General features: G+C 55.6%; 2 protein-coding genes across 2 annotated transcripts; both read left to right on the top strand.

The window, feature by feature from the left end:
* Window positions 1-3527: 3527 nt before the first annotated feature.
* Window positions 3528-9771, top strand: NAPSA (napsin A aspartic peptidase). Its single transcript, XM_065926582.1, has 9 exons — window positions 3528-3604; window positions 5844-5985; window positions 6102-6225; window positions 6415-6533; window positions 6873-7072; window positions 8187-8309; window positions 8506-8650; window positions 9215-9313; window positions 9500-9771. The coding sequence occupies exons 1-9, from the start codon at window positions 3528-3530 to the stop codon at window positions 9689-9691; spliced, it is 1221 nt and encodes a 406-aa protein (XP_065782654.1). The 3' UTR covers window positions 9692-9771.
* Window positions 9772-14055: 4284 nt separating this feature from the next.
* Window positions 14056-25465, top strand: KCNC3 (potassium voltage-gated channel subfamily C member 3). The gene is given in 7 exon segments (XM_065926555.1): window positions 14056-14943; window positions 18964-20071; window positions 21143-21334; window positions 21586-21605; window positions 21607-21712; window positions 24305-24364; window positions 25402-25465. Coding segments are annotated over 6 exon segments (2331 nt in total). The 3' UTR covers window positions 24322-24364; window positions 25402-25465.
* The last annotated feature ends 1854 nt before the right edge of the window (window positions 25466-27319 follow it).

The following is a 27319-nucleotide window of genomic DNA, read 5'->3' as shown; positions in this document are numbered from 1 at the left end:
TTAACTATGTGGACCATTGTTGGCAAAGTGATGTCTCTACTTTTGAATATTCTGTCTAGGTTTATCACAGCTTTCCTTCCAAGAAACATGCGTCTTATTATTTCATGGCTGTAGTCACCGACTGCAGGGATTTTGGAGCCCAAGAAAAGAAAATCCATCACTGTTTCCACTTTGTCCTCTTGTATTTGCAGAAAGTGATGGGACTGGATGCCATGGTCTTAATTTTTTGAATGTTGAGTTTTAAGCCAGCTTTTTCACTCTTCTCTTTCACTCTCATCAAGAGCCTCTTTAAGTTCCTCTTTGCTTTCTGCCATTAGAGTTGTATCATTTCCATGTCTGAGGTTGTTGTCAGGCAGGGACTAGTGCCAAATCATATAAGGTCTTTCAATTCAGGAATGCCATTGGTACCTCTGATTCTTTGTTCCTACCTTCTTTTCCCTCCTTGTTTCTCTCATCTCCTCCTGTGTCCTCCCTTCCTTAGACTATAGATTCTGTGGTCAACCACCATAATTGTGCCCTTGCACAAATGACATGATCTCCCTTATCCTTTCTCCCTCAGTCATACTTGCCTGGCAAAACCCCAACCCTGGTTAAAATGAACTCACTGCCTTCTCTGCACCTGCTCCCACCCAGCTGAACGTGGGAGGGAACACATTTCAGATGTGTGGCTGCAAATACTCAGAACCAAACTGCAAGGCTGCCACAGTTTTCTTCTCCAGTCCCTAAGAAATCATTTTCTCATCTCTTCTCTCTAAACCTCCAGCCATTCTCCCTACTCTTCATTCTCACTTCTTCTTTTGCTGAAAAAAATAGAAACATTCACAAAGAAACTTCCTTAGGCTGGCCCCAGGGACACTGCCAGCTCACTTGCAGAGGTGCACTCTTGCGTCTCCCGTGAGCATGTTTGGAAGACCTGTAAGAGGCCAACCGCTCCACTTCAGCACTGCTTCTCCTCTCCTCCCCCTACTCAAACATTTCCCTCTTGCAGTGTTTCCTTCTCTCTTGCATCATTATTTGTGCAACACTTGAGCCTTTGCTCCTTTAGGATACCTCTTCACTGAATGCCCCCACTTCTTCATGGTGCTGTTGAGAATGCTTTCTGAAACTCGGGGGTCCTAGGCCCTCCCGCTTTGTAACCTCACCCTTGACAATCCCTTTCCTCCAGCATTCACCTAAGCTACAACACCCTAAAGGAAACCCAAGTTCCAGAGTCGGGGTCCCAACAAAATTTTGAAAGCAGATCTTCTGGCCTCACAGAAGCCTTCTGATGTTGGCCACCTCAGCTGACATCTGCCTGCAACCCCACGAACCAGAACTGCATGGTCAAGTTGTTTTCAAATTTCGAACCCAGAAAGCTTATCAAAAAAGTAATAAATGATTTTTTTTCAAATTTTCAATTTTATTTTGTACTGGGGTATAGCCGATTAACATTGTTGTGATGGTTTCAAATGAGCAGTGAAGGGACACAGCCATATATATACATGTATTCGCTGTTTCCCAACCCCCTCCCATCCAGGCTGGCACAGAGCACTGAGTTCTGCGGGCTTTACAGCAGGTCCTTGTGATTATCCTTTTTGAATATAGCAGTGTGTACATGACCTTCCCAAACTCCCTGACTATACTCCTCCCCCAAGGAACCATTAGTTTGTTTTCTAAGTCTGTGAGTCTCTTTCTGTTTCATAGGTAAGTTCATTTGCATCATTTCTTTTTAGATTCCACACTTAAGGGATGTCATATGATACTTTGCCTTCTCTGCCTGGCTTACTTCACTCAGTAGGACTCTCTAGGTCCATCCATGTGGCTGCAAATAGCATTATTTCATTCTTTTAATGGCTGAGTAATATTCCAGTGTATATGCGTGCCACATCTTCTTTATCCATTCTTCCATAGATGGACATTTAGGCTGCTTCTGTGTCCTGGCCGCTGTGAACAGTGCTGTTCCTGTCTTAAACCACTCAGTCTTGGAGTGATTTATTGCACATCGCTAACAAGTACACCCTCCCCAGTTTGCTTTTCTCTAGTTCTGTCCAACCCTTGTAAATGGAAATAGCATTAACACAATTGTAATAATGTAAATGAATTGTTTTTTTTTCCTTACAGATTCTTGGACTGTATCTTGGGGCTTTGGAATCAGAAACTCTGAGGGTGATATCCAGAAATCTAGGGTACTTTTCAGTTGGATTTTTGGATGCTTCTCAACATTTGAAGTGAAGTCGCTCAGTCATGTCTGATTCTTTGCGACCCCATGGACCGTAGCCTAACAGGATCCTCAGTCCATGGGATTTTCCAGGCAAGAATACTGGAGTGGGTTGCCATTTCCTCCTCCAGGGAATCTTCCCGACCCAGGGATTGAACCCGGGTCTCCCGCATTGTAGGCAGACGCTTTACCATCTGAGCTACCAGGGAAGCCCAATCTGCCATTAAAAACAAATAAATATTTGAATATTAAAAGACAGGTTCCCCATTTCCTACCTCTTCCCCAATCCTGGTACTAAGTGGCCAAAAACTTTTAAATTAAAATGCCATGTGATAACAAGAGATTTTGCTAACTGTTCTGGGAGTAACTTACAAGTTGGGAATACCTATGCAGGACCTTCTTAATAGTCACTGCTCTGGGTTACCGATTTCCTTCTATGAAATAAGTTGTAACTAAAAGTCAACCTAGCTTAAAAAGCTTTGGAGTTCTCTACTGAGTTGTCTACTGAAGTGTCACGATATTTACAGGGGCTCATCTTGGGCTGCAAATAGACTGTGTCTTTCAGGAGGTCTGGGCTGCTCATTTCCTATCCCAGTCACGCTGGTAGCTGGGTTTTCCATTAGTCATGCCTAGTTGCAATGAGGAAAAGGCAATGGGACTATGAACGGTTTTTATTTGTGTGTGTTTCAGTATTTTCCAAATAAGACAATGAGCGGGTCCTGGGACTTCTCTGGCAGTCTAATGATTAAGACTTTGCCTTCCAGTGCAGGGGGTGCAGGTCTGATCCCTGGTCAGGAGTCAAGATCCCACATGCCTCATGACCAAAAGAAAACAAAACAGAAGCAATATTGTAACAAATTTAACAGACTTGAAAAACTGTCCACACCAAGAAAACCTTACAAAAAAACAAAAGAAGTAGGGTTCTTGATACTCTGGCAACCTGATTCTCTCACCCTTCCCCCAGACCCTTCACAAACACCCTGCCCATCCCTTTGGTGGCCCAGGAAAACCCTTGTGGTTAATGAGTCTCAGAAAAAAATGAAGTGAAAGTTTAAGTAAAAGAGACAATATCTAAAAAATGGAGGGGACGGGGCACAGAAGACCCTCCACCACCACTGAATCTGGGAGTGAGGCGTGCCAGTAACACAGGATAATACTTCTGGAGACCCTACAAAAATATTCTGCACATCCCTTCAAAAGTACCACCCATTATCCCCACATCAACCATCAAGAAACTCCATGTCTTGGTGGAGTGGGCAGTGAACAGGGCGGAGTCTCCGCGGAAAGAAAGCAGAGCTGCAGGACGCCTGGGTGCACACGGTCCCCAGAGATGTCTCTGCCATCTTTGCTGCTGCTGCTGCTGCCACCATTCCTGACCCTGGAGCCTGCCGGGGCCACGCTGATCCGGTACTGGGGACCCCACCACCCTCAAACCTGGGACCGTCCTCTCCCCCTTACCCTCAAGTCCAGGGCTCCCCAGTTCAGGGACTCCCAAACCTGGCACCCCAGCATCCATGACTCCTACTTTTTCGGTTCCTTTTGGAGACCCGGTTCCTGGGTCTTTCACTCTCTGAAGGGTCCTCCCTGATCTCTCCTGAGACCCAAGCCCTTTCAGTCCAAGGTTCTTCACCCTGAAACCCTGGGTTGGGGCCCATCCCAATCTTCTCAGTACACATTTTTGGAAGGACTCTGCTGGTCCCACTTTGAGCTGTGATGATCTGATACTGAAATCTCCAGACCTGTGACACCCCTCTTCCAACAAAACTTGGAGAGACAGGTTTGACATTTAAATTGAGACTCCCCCAGTTCTCCATCTTCCAAATTGTTGAGGTCTCAAGAAGTCCCGTTTTAGGGACCCCTATGACCTCACTCCCTCCTCTGTTGCCTCCCCCAGTCTCTCCCTTCCTCTCCTCTCTTCTCTCCACTTTCTGGAACTCTTAATGGCAGGAGGGGGTCTACTCTTCCAGGAAACATTTTATCCCCACTTCACATTCTTAAGCCTCTTAAGACTGAGTCATGGGTGGTGCGGGGGGCGGGGGCGGTCATGGAGAGCAGAGTCCCAAGAAGAAACTACAAGCAGGTACAAAAAGATTACTGCACATGATGTTTGCTAACCTACTTTTTCAACCTAAGATCATGGCCACTTCCCTAGTCAATGTAAAGAGTCGTGATTCTCTGAGTATTGACTCAGGACCAACAACACTGGCATGAGCAGGACCCAGGAACCTGGTAGAAATGCAAACCTTTGGGCTCCGTCCTAGACATCTACTCAATCAGAAAGTAGCAGTTCTAAAATTTATTTCACTTTTGAATTTTGTATTTATTTGACTACACCAGGTCTTAGTTGTGGCATACAAGATCTTCTCTGCGACATGTGGGATTATTAGTTGTGGCATAGTAACTCTCATTTGAGACATGTGGGGTCTTAGTTCCCTGACCAGGGATGGAGCCTCGCCTGTTGCAGTGGAAGCTCGGAGCCTCAACCACTGGCTGCCCTGGGTCTCCGTTGCTTTGCATGGGCTTTCTCCAGTTGCAGCGAGCAGGGGCTACTCTTCGTTGTGGTGTGAGGGCCCCTCGTTGCAGTGGCTTCTCTTGTGGGGGACACAGGCTCCAGGCATGTAGACTTAGGTAGTTGTGGCACATGGGCTTAGCTGTTTCGTGGTGCGTGGAATCTTCCTGGACCAGAGACGGAACCCATGTCCCCTGCACTGGCTGGCAGAGTCCTATTCACTGTGCCACCAGCGAAGTCCTATACACATTCTTTTTCATATTCTTTTCCATTGTGGTTTATTACATGATATTGACTATAGTCCCCTGTGCTGTTTATCCATTCTATATATACGACATTGATAGTTTCCGGGACTTTCCTGGTGATCCAGTGGCTAAGACTCCAGGCCCCCAATGCAGGGGGCACAGGTTTGGTCCCTGATCAGGGAGCTAGGTCCCCCATGCCACAACTAAGAGTTTGCATGCTGCAATTAAAAGACGTCACATGCTGCAACGATGGCCTCTATCCCGTGTGCAGCAACCAACAACTGACACAGCCAAATAAATAAATAAAATATTAAAAAATATTGATAGCTTGCATCTGCTAATCCCAAACTCTCAATCCATCCCCGAATATGTTAGAATCTTGGGAGAACTTTGTGTACGTCGGAATGGCTTATTTTACATTTGGAATGTCTTTTATTGAAACGTTTTGGGGAGAGTCTGCTTGAGATGGTTTGCTCTTTGGAGAGTCTTCAGGGGAAATCTGTCATTGTGGTTTGGTAGGTGTTTGGGCAGGGGTGTTTGTAAGGTCACATTTGTAGGGCTCCTGGCAGCGACCCTGATGCTGGGAAAGATTGAAGTCTGGAGGAGAAGGGGACAACAGAGGATGAGATGGTTGGAAGGCATCACCGACTCGATGGACATGAGTTTGAGCAAGCCCCAGGAGTTGGTGATGGACAGGGGAGCCTGGTGTGCTGCAGTCCATGGAGTTGCAAAAGGTTGGATATGACTGAGTGGCTGGACTGAACCGGTAGTGACCATTACTCCAGGACCATGGAAATGTTTACATTGTCATCATATCTTCTTTGGGGAAGTCTGTTATGGAGGATCTCTAGAAAGGTAAGCTCCTTAACTGTTGGCATCTCTTCCCCCACAGGATCCCACTTCAAAGAGTCAACACTGGATTCAAGGCCCTGAACCCACTGAGGGGATGGGAGAAGCTATCGGAGCCCCCCAGTTTGGGGGCTCCATCCCCTGGGAACAAGACCTTCTTTGTGTCTCTCTCCAATTATATGAACGTAGGTCACAGCCCTACACAGGCTGCCACACCCCACCACTTCCTCCAGCCCCCACCCCAACCTTCCTGCCCTCAAGTCAAGCTCTTCATCCACAACCTCTCCTGTTTTGCCATCAGGCCCAGTATTATGGGGAAATTGGGCTGGGGACCCCCCCACAAAACTTCTCTGTCGTCTTTGACACTGGCTCATCCAACCTCTGGGTTCCATCTGTGAGATGCCACTTCTTCAGTCTACCCTGCTGTGAGCTTTTATGGGGAAATTAAGGTTGAACTCGGGTAACTGGAGAAGGTGGGCTGGGCCTGGTCTTCCCAGGGTTTTTGAGGACCTGTTCTCTTCCGACACACCCTCACAGGTGAGTCGGCCAGAGGGGCAGGAGGCACCGGGAAGACCTCTCTTCCCCAGTGACGTCTCCTTGACCCTCTAACCTAGGGCTCCACCACCGCTTCAACCCCAAATCCTCCAGCTCCTTCCGATCCAATGGGACCAAGTTTGCCATTCAATATGGAACCGGGCGCCTAGCCGGCATCCTGAGTGAGGACAAGCTGACTGTGCGTGACCTTGTTCCCGGGACGGCGGGAGCCTAGAAGCAGCGGATTTCTAAAATTATCTGGTTTAGGGAGGGGTTTGGAGAGGCGGAGCCTCCTGAACAGACAGACGCAGCTTCGGAAGTGGGAGGCGGGGCTTCCTGGAGGAAGGAGGGTGGAGCGGGGCCTCCTAGGCAGGGGTAGGCCTTTGCCAGGCAGAGCTTCTTAGGCAGTTGGAGGGGTTCACAGCTCCAGGGGGTTTTGAGAATCCGACCTGGGATTCATGCCTTGGTTTGGGAGACCTCAGCGTTATGTAGGTAACGTCCTTCCGGAAGTAACTCACTCCTTTTGAATCTACCCCAGATTGGGGGAATCACAGGTGCAACAGTGACTTTTGGGGAGGCTCTGTGGGAGCCCAGCCTGGTCTTCATTTTTGCCCACTTTGATGGGATACTGGGCCTCGGTTTTCCTGTTCTGGCCGTGGGAGGAGTTCGGCCCCCGCTGGACAGACTGGTGGACCAGGGCCTACTGGATAAGCCTGTTTTCTCCTTCTACCTCAACAGGTAACGGGTGAGGGTCTACCTTCCTCTAAGTCCTAGTCCCAAGGAGGAAGTCCTGCCCTCCTTTAGGAAGTCCCTTGCCCAATAAAGGAAGTCCCGCCCTCCATTCAGGAAGTCACTGTCCCAATAGGAGAAACACCTGAACCCTATTCAGAAGTTCCACTCGCTAAGCAACACCTTGAGACCTACTAAAAAAATTCACCATCATTTAAAATGTTTCACGTTTCAAAGCTCAAATCAGGAAGTTCCATGCCCTACCCCATCAAATACTGAATTTAAGAACCCCATCTTCAGCATAAAGAAATCCCAATTCCATTTGGGAACACACATCAGAAGTCAGGAATTGCCCCCTTTTAACCTAAGAAGTCCCATCTACCTTTTAGGAAGCTTAAACCTTACACTCAAAAAGCCCCATCTGTCATTCAGGAAGTCTACCAGGAGGAAATTCTATGTCTTTTAGTTATCTGGATGTCCAACCCAGGAAGTTCCATCCACTTTTCTTCTTTTTGCCTGGGTCAGCATAGTTCCCCGGCCAGGGATCAAACCAGTGACCCTTGCAGGGGATGCACAGAGTCCTAACCACTGGACTGCCAGGGAATTCGTCCACCTAACACTTAGAAGATTCTGTCCTTCCACACTTCTAGGAAGTCCCCACCCCTACCACCCCCTACACCCCACCACCACCCCCCGCCCCGTTCCCATCACTCTCAGCCAACTGAAGAAGTCTAATTCCACTGAATGTCTAGACATGCAATTCAGAAAGTCTCATCATCCACCTGGGGTGCCTCACTCCTCTCAATCATGCCACCCAGAGCCAATTCAGAAATCTCAATGCTCTACTCCCCCCAAAGTCCTGCTTTCTATGAGCAAATCAAGAAGTCCCATGCCCACTTCAGGAAGCCCCCCAAGACCCTGAAATCCTAACCTCCCCCAAGAAAATCCCCATTTCTCTTCACTACTTGCCTTGCTTCCAGTCCCCACATTGAGGTCCTGCCTGCATCCCACTATCCCAACTAGATCCCAGACATCACCCCTTTGGCACAAAGTCCCTCCCTTGGCCATTCTTGGGGCTGACAGGAGAAATTCCCATGACACCTACAACTGTCTGCCTCTGCAGGAACCCTGAGGCAGCTGACGGAGGAGAGCTGGTCCTGGGTGGCTCAGACCCAGCACACTACATCCCACCCCTTACCTTTGTGCCAGTCATGATCCCCGCTTTTTGGCAGATCCACATGGAGCGGTGAGAAACCTGGCCTCCTAGGTCTGGGAGGAGTGGGCTACAGCCTAAACTCCAGTGTCCTGAGGAAAAGGGAGTTGGAGATCCAGATTCCCTGGGTCTGATGGAAGAGGGGGTTGTGGGCTCTGAGGGAGGAGAGGGCTGGGGGTCTTGCCTCCTAGGATGCCAGCTCTAATGACTGCCCATTTCTTCCTCACAGTGTTCAGGTGGGCACAGGGCTGACTATCTGTGCCCGGGGCTGTGCTGCCATTCTGGACACAGGCACATCTCTCATCACAGGACCCACTGAGGAGATCCGGGCACTGCAGAAAGCCATTGGGGCAATCCCCCTGCTGATGGGGGAGGTGAGGACCTGGTGGCTGGTGTACGTGGGCTGGGGAGACTCACAGGGATTTAACAGAGGTCACTGTACAGGATGCTCTGGCCTGAAGGTGGGAATCAGATGGGTAGGAGGGCATCCCAGGGCAGAAAGCACTGGACCTTGTGAGTGAGAGGTTGGGGGGCTAGTGGAAGGAAGCAGACACCTCCCTAGAGTCTATCCTGAGTGTCACAGTGTATAGAAGAGGACGGTGACCCAGGTTTACTGGATGAGAGTGAGTGAACATGATGAGTGTAAGACCAATTACATATACCTGCAGGCCCAATATGGCCCGTGGGCTACCAGTTTTTGATTTTCAATTAAAGGAAAAGAGGACCTGATCAAACGGGAGCCTAGGATAAGTGGCAAGAATTATACAGGAGTAAGGAAGAGCCAGTAACGCTACATAATACAGTAGAGCCTGACCACACAAGGTCTTTAACACCTAGTTGCCCAAAATGGACATGACCCTGCTGCACTGGGGAGCCACAGAAAAAATTTGAGCCGAGAAGGAATCCCTCATCTCGGACTTGTTCCTCTTTTTCCTCAGTACTACATCGAGTGCTCGAAAATCCCAACGCTTCCCCCAGTCTCCTTCCTTCTTGGGGGGGTCTGGTTTAACCTCACGGCCCAGGACTACGTCATCCAGGTAGGTGGCCGTCACAATGACGCCAGAGTGATGCATCTGGAAGGGTGGGGCTGGGAGTGAGACGTCACTACGTCCAAGCAGGCGGCACAGAAACATATCTAGTGGTGGGTAGGGCGATGCTCTGGCTTCTAGGAGAAAGGCAGGCCGGTGGCCGTGACACCTGTGACTGGTCTTATCGCCTTGTAGATTACTCGGAGTGGTTTCAGTGTCTGTTTGTCAGGCTTCGCGGCTCTGGACGTGCCTCCGCCTTCAGGGCCCTTCTGGATCCTCGGTGATGTCTTCTTGGGTAGCTACGTGGCTGTCTTCGACCGTGGCGACAGGAAAAGCGGCGCTCGAGTGGGTCTGGCCCGCGCTCGACCTCGAGGACCAAGACAGTGAAAGGGCGAGCTTGCGCAGGCGCAGTCCTTCGGTTGAGGCCCTGGTTAAACGCATGCGCACTCCCTGATAATAAAAAAAAAATTTACTATTTACCTCAAACTTACCGAGGTCGCTTCCTTTTTTTTTTTTCTTTTTAAGAGGGGGAAAAAAAGTTAGTGTCCGGCTTTCTGGAGTTGAGACAGAAAGGCATTGCTCCTTTTCTCCCAGATCACACCGGTGGGAGGACCTTGTACTACGAAGCCCATGAAGCCCCTCGCCTACACAGCCTCTTCTCAAAGGCAGCCGACGCCGCAGAGCATCACGGATGTTGTAGTCTGAGCGCGGTGTTCACGCGCTGACGTGGGCGGCCGTAGCCACAACATGCGTAGGAGGCGACAGGTCGCGACCGCAGCGACAGGTGGCAGTGGGGGGGGTGTCTGAAACCGTAAAGGGTTTCCCAACCTTTGTTCTAAGGGGAGGGCATACCATTCCCGCACACTTTATCTCCCGTTCCTCCTCTCGACCTTTGGGATTTCGGGACCCCTGGGTACGCCATAAAGGCGGGGCTTGAAGCCCCCGGGTGGGTGGGGGGAGCTGAGCCGCCCCTCCTCCGGCGATGATGTCACCCCCCCCCCCGCAGCCTCTAGCTGCCGGGAGCTTGCCGGAGCTGGGTCACCCCTCCCCCCATCGCCAGCCCCGGATTCCCTCATCCCCGCCCCGCCTCGACTTGGGGTGAGTACGGAGGAGGGGTGGGGGGAGAAGGCTCAGGGTCCGGGGGTGGTAAGACAGTCCAAGTCCCAGTTTTGAAGGCGGGGGACAAGGGAGACGGGGACTCAAAGATTACAGCGGAGAGGTACTCGGAGGGTCTCTCGGAGGGATCAAGGATCAGAGTCAGAGAGTTCCCACATTTTCAGCTTTAGTGCCCGGGATAGACTGTCCGTCCTGGATTTTGATCTGGTAGGAATGTGGGCGGAGGAACAAGAAAGGGGTCTTGGAAGTCAGAAACAATTCCAGGGCTTTGGGGAATGAGAGAGGGTGAGTTAGGAGGGGGCGCCAAGGATGACGAGGGTGAGAGTTTGGGGCTTTCAGGAATTTTGTGTCTTGAAGGCCTGAGAAAGGATAGATTGGGAAGGAAGAGGGGTGGGGAAAGGGTTTGAAGACGTGAACAGACATTGCCCTCCCCTCCCCTGGTGTCTGTCGCCAAAAATCGAGTCCACTTCCCTCTGGTCTGTTTGCCAAGCTGGTGTCCCATAACTCAAGCCCTCGTTATGCCGTCAGAAGCCTTCCGTATGGATGGAGAATCCAGGCTCATAAATCCCCCCTCATACTCCGGTGGGGCCTGGAGAGGACCACATGGAAGTGAGGGCATCCACATTTCCCGGGGCCCGATGGAATCTGGATCATCCTTGACCGAACCTCTTCCCCTCATCCCATGGTCTCTAATCCCGAGTTTCATTCCATATTCTCCCCTATTCCAGCCTCCTCGCTTCTTCCTCCTCCCCTTCCTTCTGCCCTGGCACCTTCTTCCACACCTTCTGACCTCTGCAAAAACGCTGATTTGGTAACTTGATCCAGTGCCTGACTGCTGTCAAATGCAGAAAAGTATAGAGTTGGGGTGGGGTGGGAGGGTAATAAGGGGTGATACTTGACTTAGGTCCTTACCCCAGAGCTTACTCCCAGCCTCTAATGCCCACTCAACCCCTGCCCTAGCATCCATCACCACCCCCACCTGCCCCCAAAGCCTCACTCAACCCAAGCCCATTCCTTCACCTCAGGATTCACAGCTTCTGCCTAGGGATACATAAGAATTTGGAGCAGAGAAGAGCAGAAGTCCCAATGTCCTCCCGGGTCCCATGGGAGCTTGAGGACTGTCCGAGAACACTGGGTCAGGGGGTAGTGGGGGATCCTAGGTCTAGGGGTGGGGGAGTCGAAGGAAACTACCTCCCAGGTCCGCAGGACGGGCCCCACTTCTGCAACTCTGCAGTGACGCAGCCTCGAGTCCTGGCCAGGGTGAGGGTTAGAGAGGGTGATGCAGTGGGAGCCGGAAAGAGAGGGACAGAGATCCAGGAGAGGGACAGAGGCCAAAGGACAGCAGGACAGAGCCCCAAAGAAGTGGGGATAGAGACCAAGAAAAAGGGGGACAGATTCAGAAAGGGGTCAAAGAGGCACGGGTGGGAGGGGGTAGAGACCCAAGGGAGGAAAAGAGAGGACACAAAGAGAAAAGGCAGTGACAGAGGGGCAAAAGAGACGGAAGAGGGGGGAAAGACACAGGGAAGGAGGTGGTCAGAGAACAAGAACTGGGGGGACAGAGACCCAGAGAGAGGAGGGGGGAAGCCCTGGGGTGAGGGGAGTATTGAGGACAGGAACACAAAGAGGAAGGACAGAGACAGGAGGGAAAAGAGACCAGAGAGAGGAGTTCAGGAACCCAAGAGAGGAGAAAGAGGCCAGAGAGAGAGAGAAATCAGAGAAAAAGGTAGAGGCCAAGAGAAAGACATTGAGGGTGGGGAGACCCCGCCATCGTCCGGGGAGAGGAGACTGAGGCTTAGAGAGCAGAGAGGTAAGACTCAGAGGAGGGGGACAGAGACCCAGACGGAGCGCAGAGACTTAGAATGCAGGGGCCAGAATCTCAAAGGAGTAAGGGCAGAGGCGGGGGGACAAATATTCAGAGAAAGAGACATTGATGAGAGACACAGAAGCCGGAGCGGGGATGGGTAAGGAGGCGATACCAACCAGCCGCCGCACCTGCCGGGGATAGTGCAGAGCGGGGAGGCCCGCAACCCCTGACCAGCCCCCTTCCCTCCCACAGGCACCGCCTCCGGCCGTCGCAGCCCCAGCCGCAGCCGCTGGCCCCGCCCCTGCCCCGCGCCTGCGCCCGAATACCCGGCGGCTAGGCCCGCCCAGGGGGCGGGGCCGGACCGCTGCTAGGCGGTCCGCCTAGTTCTGGTCCCGCCCTCCATTGGCCCCGCCCCGATCTCCCCGCCCTCTCTGCCGGACGCTCCGACACCTGACTCCGCCCAATTTCCTATCGGCCCTGCCTGTTGCCTCAGCCTAGACTGTGCTTCCCGGTGTTTTATTAGTTTCTCCTCTCCGCCTCCCTTAAGACTCTCCTCACCAGTTCTCATCCATTCCTCGGTTCCCCTGGCTGCAGTCTGCCATTATCTATACCTTGTCCCCTTTCCCTCACCGCGTTCCGCCTTTTAAGGCCCTGCTGACCCTTAGGACTCTCTCCCAGGTTATTTGGCCTCCAAGATTTTCCGGTTTAGGTTCCACCGCTCCGTCCATCCCGATAGCCTTGTACTCTTTGCAGGTCTCACATTTTCCTTAGCCATTCTCTACACTCTTAGCCTTGCCCCGCCCCCGCCTACCCTGGTTGCTTTCAAGATCCTTTATTAAAGCCCCTCTCCTCTCTTAGTCTTGCATTTCCACAGGCAATTCAAGAGGTTTACTACCATTCGTGGATCCCACCCACCTCTCTCAGTCTCTTCCCATCCACCCTGGCATTCTTTCGGTCCAGCCCCGGTTAATCGGGCCGAGTTTGCAGTTCTGACCCGGTACTTTCTTTACCTCTCCTCCTCCATTAGACCTAGTCAGAAGCTCTCAGGTTTCCAGGCCTCGCCCCATTCCGTCCCCTCTCTGCCGGGTCTTAGTTCCTGTTCCCCTTTCTCTGTTCTTTTTCAGTTCAGCCCAGTGCCACTCTTCATTTCCAGTTCCCGCCCCTCGCTCAGTCCCACCCTCTCATCCTCCCAGAATTAGGACTTTCTGATTTCTGTGGCCCTGCCTCTTCTTAAGATCCGCTCTGCCCCGTCCAAGCAATGTTAGAATCCCAACCCGGCAGTCTCCATCTGCCCCACTCCACCAGGTACTGCTTGCAGGCTCTTTAGGCCCGTCTCTATCCAAGTCGGACGGCCATCCGCCTTGTGGCCCAAGCCCTGCCTCCCCCAGTCTCGGACCGTCAGGCCCCTTTAAATAGCTTGGACAAGTCCTATTCCTCTACCCACCCCGCTCCTTTTTTTAGTTAAATCAGATCTCTTTCTCACATCTAGCCCCGCCTCCTCTGTTCTCCTAGTGCGGCCAAACCAGGCAACTTTCGCTTCCCATCCAGCCCCTTTAACACCTCGCTCGGCCCCGCCCCTTATCTCAGAAAGACCCAATCGGTGTGTCGCATGCGTGGCCCCGCCCCGTCCATCTAGGCGGTGTTGGAGTCTGGGGCCTTTTCCCAGTTTCAGCCCCGCCCTCACCCCTTCAAAAACCAATCAATTCAGTTTCTCCCTCCCTTCTGCCCCGCCCCTTTCCTCCATCACCTCCTCTCACCCAGTCACATCTGTCTCTCCCCCCGTGGCTCCGCCCCTACAACGCCCCGCCCCTGCCGCTCCGCCCCCCATCCAATGCTGAGCTCAGTCTGCGTCTCGTCCTTCCGCGGGCGCCAGGCGGCTAGCAAACAGCAGCCGGCGCCGCCGCCGCAGCCGTCCGAGTCCCCGCCACCGCTGCCCTCGCCGCCGCCGCCACCGCCGTTGCTGCAAGAGCAGCAACCTGCGCAGCCCGGCCCCGCCGCGTCCCCGGCGGGCCCCCCGGCACCCCGCGGGCCCGGGGGCCGGCGCGCCGAGCCATGCCCCGGGCTGCCGGCGGCGGCCATGGGGCGGCACGGCGGCGGCGGTGGCGACAGTGGCAAGATCGTGATCAACGTGGGCGGCGTGCGCCATGAGACGTACCGCTCGACGCTGCGCACCCTGCCGGGGACGCGGCTGGCCGGCCTGACGGAGCCCGAGGCGGCGGCGCGTTTCGACTACGACCCGGGCGCCGATGAGTTCTTCTTTGACCGGCATCCGGGTGTCTTCGCTTACGTGCTCAACTACTACCGTACGGGCAAGCTGCACTGCCCGGCCGACGTGTGCGGGCCGCTCTTCGAGGAGGAGCTCGGCTTTTGGGGCATCGACGAGACCGACGTGGAGGCCTGCTGCTGGATGACCTACCGGCAGCACCGGGACGCCGAGGAAGCGCTCGACTCCTTCGAGGCACCCGACCCTTCGGGCGCCGCGAACGCTGCCAACGCCGCGGGCGCCCACGACGCGGGTCTGGACGACGAGGCGGGCGCGGGCGGCGGCGGCCTGGACGGCGCCGGCGGCGAACTCAAGCGCCTCTGCTTCCAGGACGCGGGCGGCGGCGCCGGGGGCCCGCCAGGGGGCGCGGGCGGCGCGGGCGGCACGTGGTGGCGCCGCTGGCAGCCCCGGGTGTGGGCGCTCTTCGAGGATCCCTACTCGTCGCGGGCCGCCAGGGTGAGCGCTTTCTCAGAGCCCCCATTCCCCTCCCCTCTCCGGGAGCTCCCAGACCCTCAGGGAGCTCCCCATCCTCGCCCTCAGCCCCTGGCCCCTCTCAGACCCTCCTGATCTCTTAGCCTCCCAGTTTCTTAGAAGCCTCTTACCCCATTCCTGGGTCTCCCGTACCCCTCTGAACACATCCCCCTCTCCTAGCCATCCCCAGATTCTCAGAAGATGTTTCTCCAGCTTTCAGAACCCTCCAGACTTGTTTCAACCCCACCCTGCTTCTCTAGTCCATCCTAGACGCTTAGAAACTTCTTCTCTGATGGGCCAATCTCCTAAACAACTTCCCTGAACAGCCCCACCCCCTCCTTTCCTGGACCCCGATAGAGAGCTTTCAGAAGGTCTTTCCTCAACCCTCAGAGTCTTCCCAGACTCTTTTCATCTCTTCTCACCTCTGAGACTCTCAGCAGACTCTCCCCCCAGCCTTCAGTTTCTTGGACCTCCCTAAATCTTCAGAAGACATCGCTTTCTAACCCTCAAAGTGTCCCAGGGCTTGTGAACACTGTCTCTATCCCCTGCAGACCCCGTGAAGCCCGCTCTTCAGTTCTCCAGCCTTCAGTCCTGCAGGCTATCCCAGCACCTCTCTCTCCCTCTGCCCGTCTCCGAATCCCCTGCCTCTCTCCAAGTTTGCGTCTCCTGGGTTATCTTTGAGCCCCTCTGCTTCTTCTGCCCTTTAAGTCTCATAATAGTTTCCACCCCACTCTCAGAGTGCCCCGAACCCCTCTGAACCTCCAAACCACTTGCTCCTGCTAGGACACTCCCCCCCTCACCCCCACTGCAACACTGAGTCTTGGGACATCTTCTCTCCTGGAACCCCGCTGCCCCCTCTGTGTTTCACATCCCTTCTTGCATCCTTCACACCAACTCCTCTCCTGAGGATTTCTCAGTACAGCTCCAGACTTCCCCCAAGGCTTTCACACTCCTCCTCAATGTCTCCAGAAGAGTCCCGTGCCCCCAGAATGTCTTTCTTCTCCAGAACTTCCCATATGCCCTCTAGAATCGCTTCTGCCTCATCCACAGATTCTCCCAGCTTCTCCGTTCCATTGTTTAAACTGCATAGCCCACTCTATCTCTGGGACAGCCCCACCCCTACCCCCATCCTCAGCCTCCCAGCCTTTTTCCTAGTCAGTAAATGACTTTCCTCCCTGCTCCATAACTTTTACCTAACCTCAATCCTTGGGACCCTCAGGTTATCAGACCCAAAACTTCCTTCTCAGAATAGCTCCCAGTTCTTTCTTGGTTTCTTTCCACCTGTCCCCGCATCCCCGGCTCCAATCCCAGCTCGCTTCATCTTTCTCAGAACCCCCGCCCCCCACTACCCAGTCTGAAGCCTAGAACTGGGCTCCTCAGCCCGTCCTGACCCCCCTCCCTGCAAAGTGAACCAAAGAACCCACACTCCAGCCTTATCCTGTCTCCCGCCTTGTTGCCCTCAAAATTCTAGACTTCCTCCAAAGATCTCTTCATCTCCCACCTAAAAATCTTTCCTCAAAAATCTGTAACTTCTTTGGCTAAATAGCTACCCTCCCCCCTAGTTCTCACTTGAACCTCTTCCTCCTCCTAACTTCCTCCCTGTGTTGATAGAGAGAGGACAGTTCAAGATAGGGGGAATTAGAGAAAGGAGGGAAAGAGGAGAGACTCCAGCCCCCCTCCGAGCCTCCTGGGGACCCAAACACCCGGAGGAGCCGTCCGGCACCCTCCCCCCACCGTGCCGCGTCCTGGGCCGGGAAGGACGCGGAGCCGCAGTGCCGCATTCGCGCCGGGGGAGGGACTGAGAGGGAGGGGGCCCGGAGGCACCGCATAAAGTTTGGTCCCCAGGAAGCGCTGAGTTGGCAGGATTTGGGTTTGGGGTGGGGGGAGGTGGGGGAGAAGAGGTGCGGAAGGGAAGTGGCCCTAGATGCCCCGTCAGGAGAGTCACCCTCCCTCCATGGCCTGGGGCGCCCTACCCTCTTGTGACCCCATTGAAGGGTCCTGAGGTGAAGCTAGGGGTTCAGGACAGCTCCGGAGGACATTTGTTTACTTTACAGCTGTGTTTTGCGTGTCCGTGTAGCACTTTCTAGCCTTCAAGGGAAAGTCTGAGAGTCGAGAGCTGAAGCCAGCAAAGTGGAGGACCCGGTTTCCTCCCGCCTCGCTCCCCTCTCCGTAATCTCCCTACCTTCTTACAGGGACTCCATGCCCTCCTACCCCATCTGCTTTTGAACCATCTCGGGACAAGGGGGTAAACCAGTCTTGACTCTGTCCAGCTGCGCACTGCGGCGGGTGCCGGCCTTTCTTTCTGTGTCCCGGGAGGGAAGGAGTTACTCAAGCTCCTGGCCTGTGGCCTCCCTCTGTGAAGCGGCACCGCGGCTGCGCACCGCCTGCTCCGCTCCGGCCCGGTAGGGGTTAAGACTGCTCCCAGTCCCTGCGGCTGCGCACTGCGGCGGGGGAGCTGTCCGTGGTGCTGGCCATCGCGCGCCCCGCCCCCGAGCCGGCCGGCCCGCCCCCACTGCGGTGCCGCAGCCTGCGCGGTGCACCGGGTTCCGAGTGGGGTGCGGGGGGAGCACCGGGCATGCGCTCTGCGCCGGCCTCTGGCCTCTTAAACCACTGCGGAGAAACGAAGAGGGGGTGGGGCAGAGGGCCAGCTCTGACCCTCCCTCCCCCCAGGCTACCCCAAGGTCTAGGGTCATCTCTGCAGCCCACTGCTGGCTCTTCTCTCTTCTCTGCAGCCCAGCCCCTCTCTCTCGTCTACCCATCTGATTAAAGCTCCCTCTGCCTCAACGCCCATCCCCTTCTCTCAGGACTAACCCTACTGCTTTGACCTCCCTTCTACATATTTGATAAAGCCAACTACCATTCCTAGAGGCCTTCAAGATCTTGACCCTGCCTTCAGTCCTCAAGGCCTTCATCAAAACCCACACCATTGAGCGCTCGGGACACAGATCCCGAGCCCCATCTTGATGCCCCATCTTGAAATCACCCAGGCACCCCATACCTCAGGTCATACCTCTGACCAGTCCCCTCACCTCTCCTTGGACCTAGCCCTGTCCTCTCCCCTTCCTCTATGCCCAAGCCCTGGACATTCCCTTCCTTTCCAGAGCCTTAAACCCCACCCCTATCATCCCTTTTTTTCAGTCTTGACCCTTCACTTCCCTCTTTGTACAGAGCCCTGACACCGCTCCTCTCATCTGTGGGCCCACCCCTTCGCTGTTCTCTCTGGGTGAGGGGCTCACCCAACCTTCTCTGTTTTCTTGGACCCGGTCATTAGCATCATGGTCCTTAAATATTGATACCTGAGGTCTCAACCTTGGCCCCCCTTTAACTGATGCCCTTATACCCTAACAAAAGCTCAAGCACTGGTTTTGGAGCCAAGTCCTTTGTATATTCATCTAATGTAATCCTTACAATAACCCTGTAAAAATAAAACACCAAAACTTGAGGTTCAGAATTCTTAATCTTGCCCAATTAGGCAGAGAAAAAGCTGGATTCAAACCCAGGCTTTCCTACTCTTAACCACCTCCTAGTTCTGCTTCCCCACCCACCTTCTCCCCTTTCCCTTCCCCCCAGTTCCAAGCCAAGCCCCAAAGCCCTGAGACATAGGATGCATGATTTTAGTCTCCCTCCCCCCATCCCCCAGCAGAATCATTGGACCCTGCCAGGGACCCCGAGATATGACACAGGGAACAGGAGGGTGGGGGGGGGGTGGTCTAGGAGACAGAGCACAGAGCCAGAAATTGCTGTTTCCAGGAAAGAAGTGGACCATCTGCTGCTGCGGCTGGGGCCAGCTCCTCTCCCGAGCTGGGGGAGAGCTGTCTCTGATCCTTTTGCAAGCTTTAGAGAGAACAGGATGCAAGAAGCAATGGACGCATTGGGGCTGGGACACCCGGATTCCCCTGGAGTTTGGGTCTGAGAAAGGGGCCACTGGGTGGGTCTTGGGTAGATGGCTGATCGACCAGATGCCTGGGTCACCTTTCGCCCTCTTTCTCCCACCCTGCCCCACAGTATGTGGCGTTCGCCTCCCTCTTCTTCATCCTCATCTCCATCACCACCTTCTGCCTGGAGACCCACGAGGGCTTCATCCACATCAGTAACAAGACAGTGACACAAGCCTCCCCGATCCCTGGGGCTCCGCCAGAGAACATCACCAATGTGGAGGTGGAGACGGAGCCCTTCCTGACCTACGTGGAGGGCGTGTGCGTGGTCTGGTTCACCTTTGAGTTTCTCATGCGCATCACCTTCTGCCCAGACAAGGTGGAATTTCTCAAGAGCAGCCTCAACATCATTGACTGTGTGGCCATCCTGCCCTTCTATCTGGAGGTGGGGCTCTCCGGCCTCAGCTCCAAGGCTGCCAAAGACGTGCTGGGCTTCCTGCGGGTCGTCCGCTTCGTCCGGATCCTGCGGATCTTCAAGCTCACGCGGCACTTTGTGGGGCTGCGCGTGCTCGGCCACACGCTCCGCGCCAGCACCAACGAGTTCTTGCTGCTCATCATCTTCCTGGCCCTGGGCGTGCTCATTTTCGCCACCATGATCTACTATGCCGAGCGCATCGGCGCCGACCCCAACGACATCCTGGGCTCCAACCACACCTACTTCAAGAACATCCCCATTGGCTTCTGGTGGGCCGTGGTCACCATGACAACCCTGGGCTACGGAGACATGTACCCCAAGACGTGGTCGGGGATGCTGGTCGGGGCGCTGTGTGCCCTGGCTGGGGTGCTCACCATCGCCATGCCGGTGCCCGTCATTGTGAACAACTTCGGCATGTACTATTCGCTGGCTATGGCCAAACAGAAGCTGCCCAAGAAGAAGAACAAACACATTCCCCGGCCCCCGCAGCCTGGCTCGCCCAACTATTGCAAGCCCGACCCGCCCCCGCCCCCCCCACTCCCTCCTCACCATGGCAGCGGCGGCATCAGCCCCCCACCCCCCATCACCCCGCCCTCCATGGGGGTGACTGTGGCCGGGGCTTACCCGCCGGGCCCCCACACACACCCTGGGCTGCTCAGGGGGGGAGCGGGTGGGCTCGGAATCATGGGGCTGCCTCCTCTGCCGGCCCCTGGGGAGCCCTGCCCATTGGCTCAGGAGGAAGTGGTTGAGATCAACCGGGCAGGTGAGGAGGGGTCACAGGGGTGGGGGTTGGAGCGGGCAGGCAGAGGTGGGGTGGTAGTGAGGGGGGCAGGAGGTATGTGTTGAGGCTCGGAGGTGGTCAGCAACGGACATGGGAAAGAGGAAAGGGAACATGATAGAGAAGCAGGTTTCGTGTGAAAGAGTTTTAGGGAGAGACAGACCTGCAGCCAAGGTATTCAGGGGGTCTGGGAGGAGGGCAGAGTGATCAGCCATATGGTGAGAGGGACTCAGAGAAAAGGGGGGTTCGGAGAGACACAGGGAGGGAATTTCACGTGGGAATCGAGGGCCTGAGACAGAGGCCAGGGCAGCTGCAGCTTATGTGATGAAGGAAATGAGAGGAAAGTTGACTGAGCCCGTGCGTCCCTCCCCCCAGGGGAGTCTGTGTCTCAGAAGCAGCGACTGGGGCATCTGTCTGGGGGGAGGGAGAGGCTGGGGGGGCCCCACCCCCATGCCTTAAATAGGTCAAGAAAGGGAGCTGGGCCACCCGGCCCCCCATCTTGCTCCCTCAGCCGCTGACCCAGTTTCACACCAATTAAAAATAACCGGAGTCAGAGCCTAGGGGACCCCCACCTCCCCCTCCCTCATCTGTCACCTTCCCAACGCCTCCCCGCTGTGCCCTTGCCAGCGTCCAACACCCCTCCCTGAAGAACCACCTCCCAGCCTGCTCGCCCCTCCCAACCATCCTTCCAAACCTATCCCACAGCACACACTGGAGCCTCGCTGTGCCCCGTTTGGTCCATTTCAACCACGCAGCCCACCAGTGCCCAGCTCACTTCCCAAACACCTCTTCCCTGTTCCCGTTCCTCCAAACACCCAATGCCCTGACCCAGTGCCGCTCTTCTCCACACCCAGTGCCTGGCCTGGCTCCACTTCCTGGCCTTCGACACCCTTCCCTGCTATCCTTCCCAAGACTCAACACCCTCCTGGCCATGACCCTACTTCCCAAACACGCCAGCCACACCCCCTGACCCCCAGCACCTCTGGCGCCCTCTCCTCCATGAGTTCCCACACCTCACTGTTGCCTTTGTGTCTCTGTCTGCCCCTCCGGACACAGATCCCCGCCCCAATGGGGACCCTGCAGCTGCTGCGCTGGCCCATGAGGACTGCCCGGCCATTGACCAGCCCGCCATGTCCCCGGAAGACAAGAGTCCCATCACCCCTGGGAGCCGGGGCCGCTATGGCCGGGACCGAGCCTGCTTCCTCCTCACCGACTACGCCCCATCCCCTGATGGCTCCATCCGGAAAGGTGAGGTGCCCCCCACTGCCCGCCCCCCCGGGACCCTCCCTCTCTCCCCTCCCCTAGGGGAGGGGAGAGAGGGAGATGGGGGAGGAGGTGCTGGACTTCCCTTCCCCCACCTCCTGGCCCCCAACTCCCTCCCTCTCAGACCCCCTCCCCCGAATTTCCTCACCACTGACCCTTCACCTGTCTTTATTGCATCTCCATTCCCCCCCACCCCACCCCACCCTGGACCCTCTGGCCTCTTCCCCCACCCCCAGCCACCGGTGCTCCCCCACTGCCCCCCCCAGACTGGCGTAAGCCAGGCCCCCCAAGCTTCTTGCCCGACCTCAACGCCAACGCTGCGGCCTGGATATCCCCCTAGTGGACGAACCCCCTCCCCCCGGGGTAAGTAGCCCCCACCCCTCTGAACCCCTTCCCTCCCGACTAACCCATCTGAGATCATGCAGCCCCCACTGACCGAGACTCCCACCCCTCACTGTGAACAGCTCCATCCAAGTAACCGCCGGCCCTGACACTGACCCCACACCCATCTGCCCAGGACTTGCCCTGCCTCTCACTAACTGCTAGAACTCACCCCACCCCTCACCACCATGTGCCTGACCCCCCCACCCCAACGGCCTCACGACTGACCTCCATCCTCACCCCTATCCACATCTCTCCCCTGCCTCCCCACCTTGGTTTTGCTTTTGTTTGTTTAATCAGTAAAAGGGGGCACACACCCAGAACGTTCTTCTGAGGACAGGATGGGGTGAGAAGGACTGAGCCACTTATGCAGTCACTCGTGGCTTGGCCAGCACTTAGCAAGTACCCACACACATGTTCCTGGCACAGTGCTGAGCGCGGGGAATCAATGGGTTCGTATCAACCCCACCCCCGACCCCCAGTTTGGTGGGAGAGGCAGATGCTGACCCAGACCTGAGGCAGGAGAGCAGGCTGAGCTAAGGAGCCCTGTCCTGGGATCTGGGGAGAAGCAGATCAGACATGAGTTTGCGCAAGCTCTGGGAGTTGGTGATGGACAGGGAGGCCTGGCGTGCTGCAGTCCGTGGGGTCGCAAAGTCGGACATGACTGAGTGACTGAACTGAACTGAGGTCCACTCTGGGACTTCGTGAGGAGGCACTGGAGTGGGGAGACCGCAGGTCGGGAGGCTGAGGTGCAGGCTGGGATGAGGGTCCCGGGGCAGAGGACAAAGCCTGAGCTATGGGGTTGGGGAAGAAGAGAGGCAGAGGAAAAGGGCCAGGACTGGACAGTGGGGAGGTCAGAGAGAGAGTGAGGGGACAATGGACGAATTATCCAGCAAATGTAACCACGCATTTCCCACATAATCTATATTCTATAATCCTCACAACAACCCCAGCTAACCCCTAACTTGACTCATTCAGCAGCTAATGATTGAGGGTATAGTTCCAGGCACTGGAGATTTGGCAGGGCCCAAAGCACAGATCTCCCATCACAGAGCTGATACTCTAGAGCCCTGTGGCGACAGACTATAGCCAACAGCCAAACCTGTGCACCAGTTGTTTTGTAAATAAAACTTTATTGGAACACGGCCACTGTCTACAACAGCAGAGTGGAATAGTTTCAACAGAGATGGTAATGGCCCACAGAGCCCCGGAAATATCGACTATCTGGCCCTTTACAGGGAAATTTCTCCACTCCATGAATGGGGGAAGCAGAAAACAAACAAGATAATTACTCTAACCAGGTCAGATAAAGGGGTCTCTGAAGGTCTTTCTGAGATGGTGACCTAAAACTTGAAGCCCAAAAAGGACCAGCGGGCAGAAAAAAGAGCGAGCTCAAAGGCCCTGAGGTGCTGAGGTGGGATGCCCCTGGTTTGTTAAAGGAACAGCAGGGAGGAAAGTGTGGTTGGAGTTGAATGGCCGAGAGGAGAGGGGAGGAGCCTGGAGGGAAGTGTTTTTGGCCATGGTGAGAGGCTGGATTTGATCTTAAAAGTGTTGAGAAGCCACCTGAAGGCCCCTGGTCCATCACATTCATTCAACAGACACCTATGGAGTCTTCCTTGCAAATGCAGAGATACAGCTTAAAGAATCCCTAGCCTCAGCCTAAGGAGATGGCATCTAAAGCCCCTTGTTTCACAGACACTCAGAGAGGGCCACGGCCAACCCCCAGCCACAGAGCAGATGCAGGACAAGAAGCAGGCTTCTGGGCTCCTAGTCCAGAGGGAACTGCCTGGTTCCATTCCCGGACCTCTCCTGTTGCAACGTCCCCCACCTCTCCCCCATCATCCTCCCCTGTCATCTCATTACCAACCCCCACCTCCCTGTTCCCATCTCACCCCCCCCACCCCCGCTTGCACCCAGCCCTGTTGCCTACTCCCTTTGTTCCCCCACCCCCAGGTCTGGATGGGCCCCTATGAAATTGAGGGGTGGGGCAGGAGGACTTGGGAATGTGGGTAAGGGAGGAGTGGGGGGATCGGCAGGGGGGAGGCGGGTAGGTCTCTGCTTCTTTTGCCTCTGATGCCAAAATCCATTCATTGAACTCAAATAATGGCTGGAGCTGATGGGGCTGGCTCAACTCCCTCCCCCAAAGTCCTGGATCCCTACCCCTTCCACGCCTGCCGTCCTCTTTTAGCTTCTCCCTCACCCTCCACTGTTCCCTAGCCCCCCTTCTTTCAAGACCCTTCCTCCTGACCTGGTCCCCACCCACCTCATCAGCCCCCTTCTCTGTCTTCCCTCAGGTGCTGCTGGGTCCAGCACCTGACCCGCACCCCCCCTTCCCCAGTACTCCCCCTCCTCTCTCCCTTCATCTTCCCCCCCCACCCCAAAAGCCACCCCGGAAGCTCCTCCCATATTTGATGTCTCTGGCCGCCCCCATTTCATTGCTCCCCTCCCGCGGAAAACACCAGAGAGGAGGAAGAGATTCCGGCGTTTCTCCGGCCCCCCAACAGTGAGGCTGTGTTGGGGGGTTCTCCCTGGCCACCCTCCCCCCGCCGTGACTCTGTGTATTTCTGTCCCCAGCTCTTGTCACCGCCTGAGACCTCGCGAGACCCTCGATCCCCCCCTGCCCCTTTCCCCCAGGTTAGCAATTGGGAATGGCTGGGAGGGGGTGACTCCAAGATACTGGGCTTCTGACTCCCCGACCCAGGCCCTGTCTCCTCCTGTCAAGGTGCCCACATCCAGACAGATCCCTTGGTACTGGCTAGGAAAGCCCTAGAACAGCCCAGATACTGGCAGAACTCTCAAGACATTCCTAAGTTTTCAAGAAACCCCACACCTGCCCCTAAGCCTTAGATCCCTTGAGTATCAAGACACTGTCAGGACCTTCCCATCAGAAGGTTCCCATCTGAAAGCCTTAGCCTTTAAAGACAGCCCATTACAACCCTCGGCGAAGCCTTGCCATATCAGACTGCTCTTGGAGCTGTCCTTCAGCACCACCACACCGCGGCCCCACTCAGGGGGCACTGCTGACTTGCGCTCCATTCAGCCCCTCACAGCCCACCACCCCATGCCCCGTCCTCCTCTTTCTCCATCTAGGTTAGCCCCCCACCGCCTGCGGCCCCACCCACCCCCTCCCAAGCCCTCCCACCAGCTGCTCGCCCACTGGCATTCCACCCAAGCTCCCTCCCCCACGCCCGTGCTGCCCACCATCTGCCTCGCTGCCCCCCACCTTTTTGCCTCAGACGAGGGGGCCAACTGGGGGGAAGGGGGTGGGAGGGGTGGGCGGCGGTGGGGGTAGGGTGGGGGAGGCTCGGCGAGTGCCACCTTGCCTCCTAACCCTGAGTCTCTCCCCCCTCCCCATGTCTGAACCTTCTCCTTGATGCCAACTGACTGTCCGATTTGTTCACCTCTCTCTCTGTCCATCTCCTTGGTCCGCCTCTGTCCATCTACCCGTTTCTTGCCATCTGTCGTCTTGTGTCCTGGTGTCTGGCTCTTGTCTCCACCGTCTCTCCCTCTCCCTCCATCTCTCTCTGTCTCTGTCTCTCCATCTCGTATCCCTTCTTTTTGTTTCTCTCCTGCTTCCCTCTGTCTTGGGGTCCCGCTGTCTGCTGGACCCTCCGCCTTCACCCCCATCTCCTCGCTTCCTCCTGTGTTTCTGCCCTTCCCCCCGCCCCCAGGTTACGAGAAATCCCGCAGCCTGAGCAGCATCGCGGGCCTGAGCGGGGTGTCCCTGCGCCTCGCCCCCCTTGCCACTCCCCCCGGCTCCCCTAGGGCCGCCCGCCGCGCTCCCCCAACCCTGCCCTCCATCCTCTAGCGCTCCCTTCCCCCCCGTGGGGGGACTCGGGGGTGACAGGGAAGAAGGTCAAAGGAGCTGGGGGTGGGGGGTGGGGGAAAGGGTTTTTTTTTTTACAAAAAAAAACAAAAACAAAAAGTCATTAATAATATGCAACGGAGACGACTACGCCAGCAGACACCCCCGGGCCCCTCACCCCAACCTGGGCCCCCAGGATGGAGGGGGAGGAGCCAAAACCCGTCCCCCCAACTCTTTGCCCCTCCTAAAAAAAAGCCTTCTCAGGTCTCCATGAGCCATAGGAACCCCCCCCCCCGCCACGCCCCATCAACTCGTGTAAATACATCCAAATTATGCCAATCACATTTTGGGGCGCCTCCCCCCTACTCTGCATGCCTCCTCCAACCTGGACCTGTCCAACTCCACCTCAGCAATAAGCCGCGAGGGTCTGCATGTCGCGAGCGAGGGAAGGGACATTCTGGGAAGCGGGTGGGGACCTCCAAGGGGGTCGGGCTGGCCTTTAAACCACACCACAGGAGGGTCTCCTAGCCTCCTACCCTTCACCCCAGGAGGGCAACCCATCACGCACTGATTTTTAAAAAAAAAAAAATTAGCAGCAATGTGGGGGAAGGAGGAACAGTCACCCAAGCCAAAAACGGGAACTGAGCTCAGATGGTAGAAGCGGAGGCATGGAGCGGGGGGCGGGGAGGGCCTGCGGACAGCTACTCCCTCAGCCTTTAGGAGCATCCCGCTGGTGAATTTCACTCTTTCATCCGCCTCTCCTACCCCCCACCCCACCCCCAGGGATCTGCTCGCCTCTATTGCTGCATGGACTCAGACCTCCCATCCCGGTACTCCTGGGATGTTCTGGCCCTAGCACACAAAATTCCGCAAACCCCCCCCCCCCCCCCCGCCCCAGATTCCAAGACATGAGACCTGCCCTCAGGATTCCTGGGGCTGATTCTGGCACCCCGCATCTTCCAAATCCCAGCACGCTCCTGGGACTTAACCTCTCTGCACACAGATGCTACCCGCACCGCCCCCCCACCCCACCCCCACGCCCAGTCCTTAACCCCTGGGCTGCATCCCAGCACCTTAACCTCCAAGACTTGACCCAGCCCTTGAACTCACGTTCAGCCTTCGGGATGCTCCAATTTTTGCCACACTCTGAACACTTCCTGGACACCCCTAAACCTGACATCAGACATCCAGCTCAGGTTCCCCTGACGCTAGAATTTTCAAGATAGGCTCAACCTGCCTGCAATTCCAGGGAACCAGATCTTTCCGGGGCACCCCCTTCTTATGGCTAACTCTGTCCCCTCCAAAAGCCCCTTTCTTTAAATGGTGTCCCAAAGGCACCTTCATAGACGCCAGTGTTTCCCAGAGGGTCATATCTGCACCCCTGGCGACGTGCTAAGGTTTTAAGCAGTACAAGGACAAACACTTATTTTTAAAAGTTTTGTCTTTCCTGGCATTTCGCATATAAGCCTGTAAGTCCAGATACTGCTGCCTGGCCAGGACACCGTCTATTTAGGTTAGAGGTGTTCACATTTAAAATGTAGAGGCTGTTCCCGAGTGGAGGAACGCTGGAATATCAGAAGCTTGGGAAACAATGACATATCCACTCGGTCTGGGATTCCAGTTAGCCCCTCCCCCGCGTTCCTCAACCCCCGACGCTCGCGGGTGGAAAATCATTTCTCACATCCCATCCTGGCTCAAGGATGCGCTACCTCCCCCAAGTCCAGAGACCACACCGGTCCCAGAGTCCTTAGGGGACTCCCCTTTTTGGGGTTGGGGGCCCACGG

The sequence above is a fragment of the Muntiacus reevesi genome, chromosome 2 (genome assembly GCF_963930625.1).
Source record: "Muntiacus reevesi chromosome 2, mMunRee1.1, whole genome shotgun sequence".
Lineage (NCBI taxonomy): Eukaryota > Metazoa > Chordata > Mammalia > Artiodactyla > Cervidae > Muntiacus > Muntiacus reevesi.
This window is presented reverse-complemented; position numbering and strand designations above follow the sequence as displayed.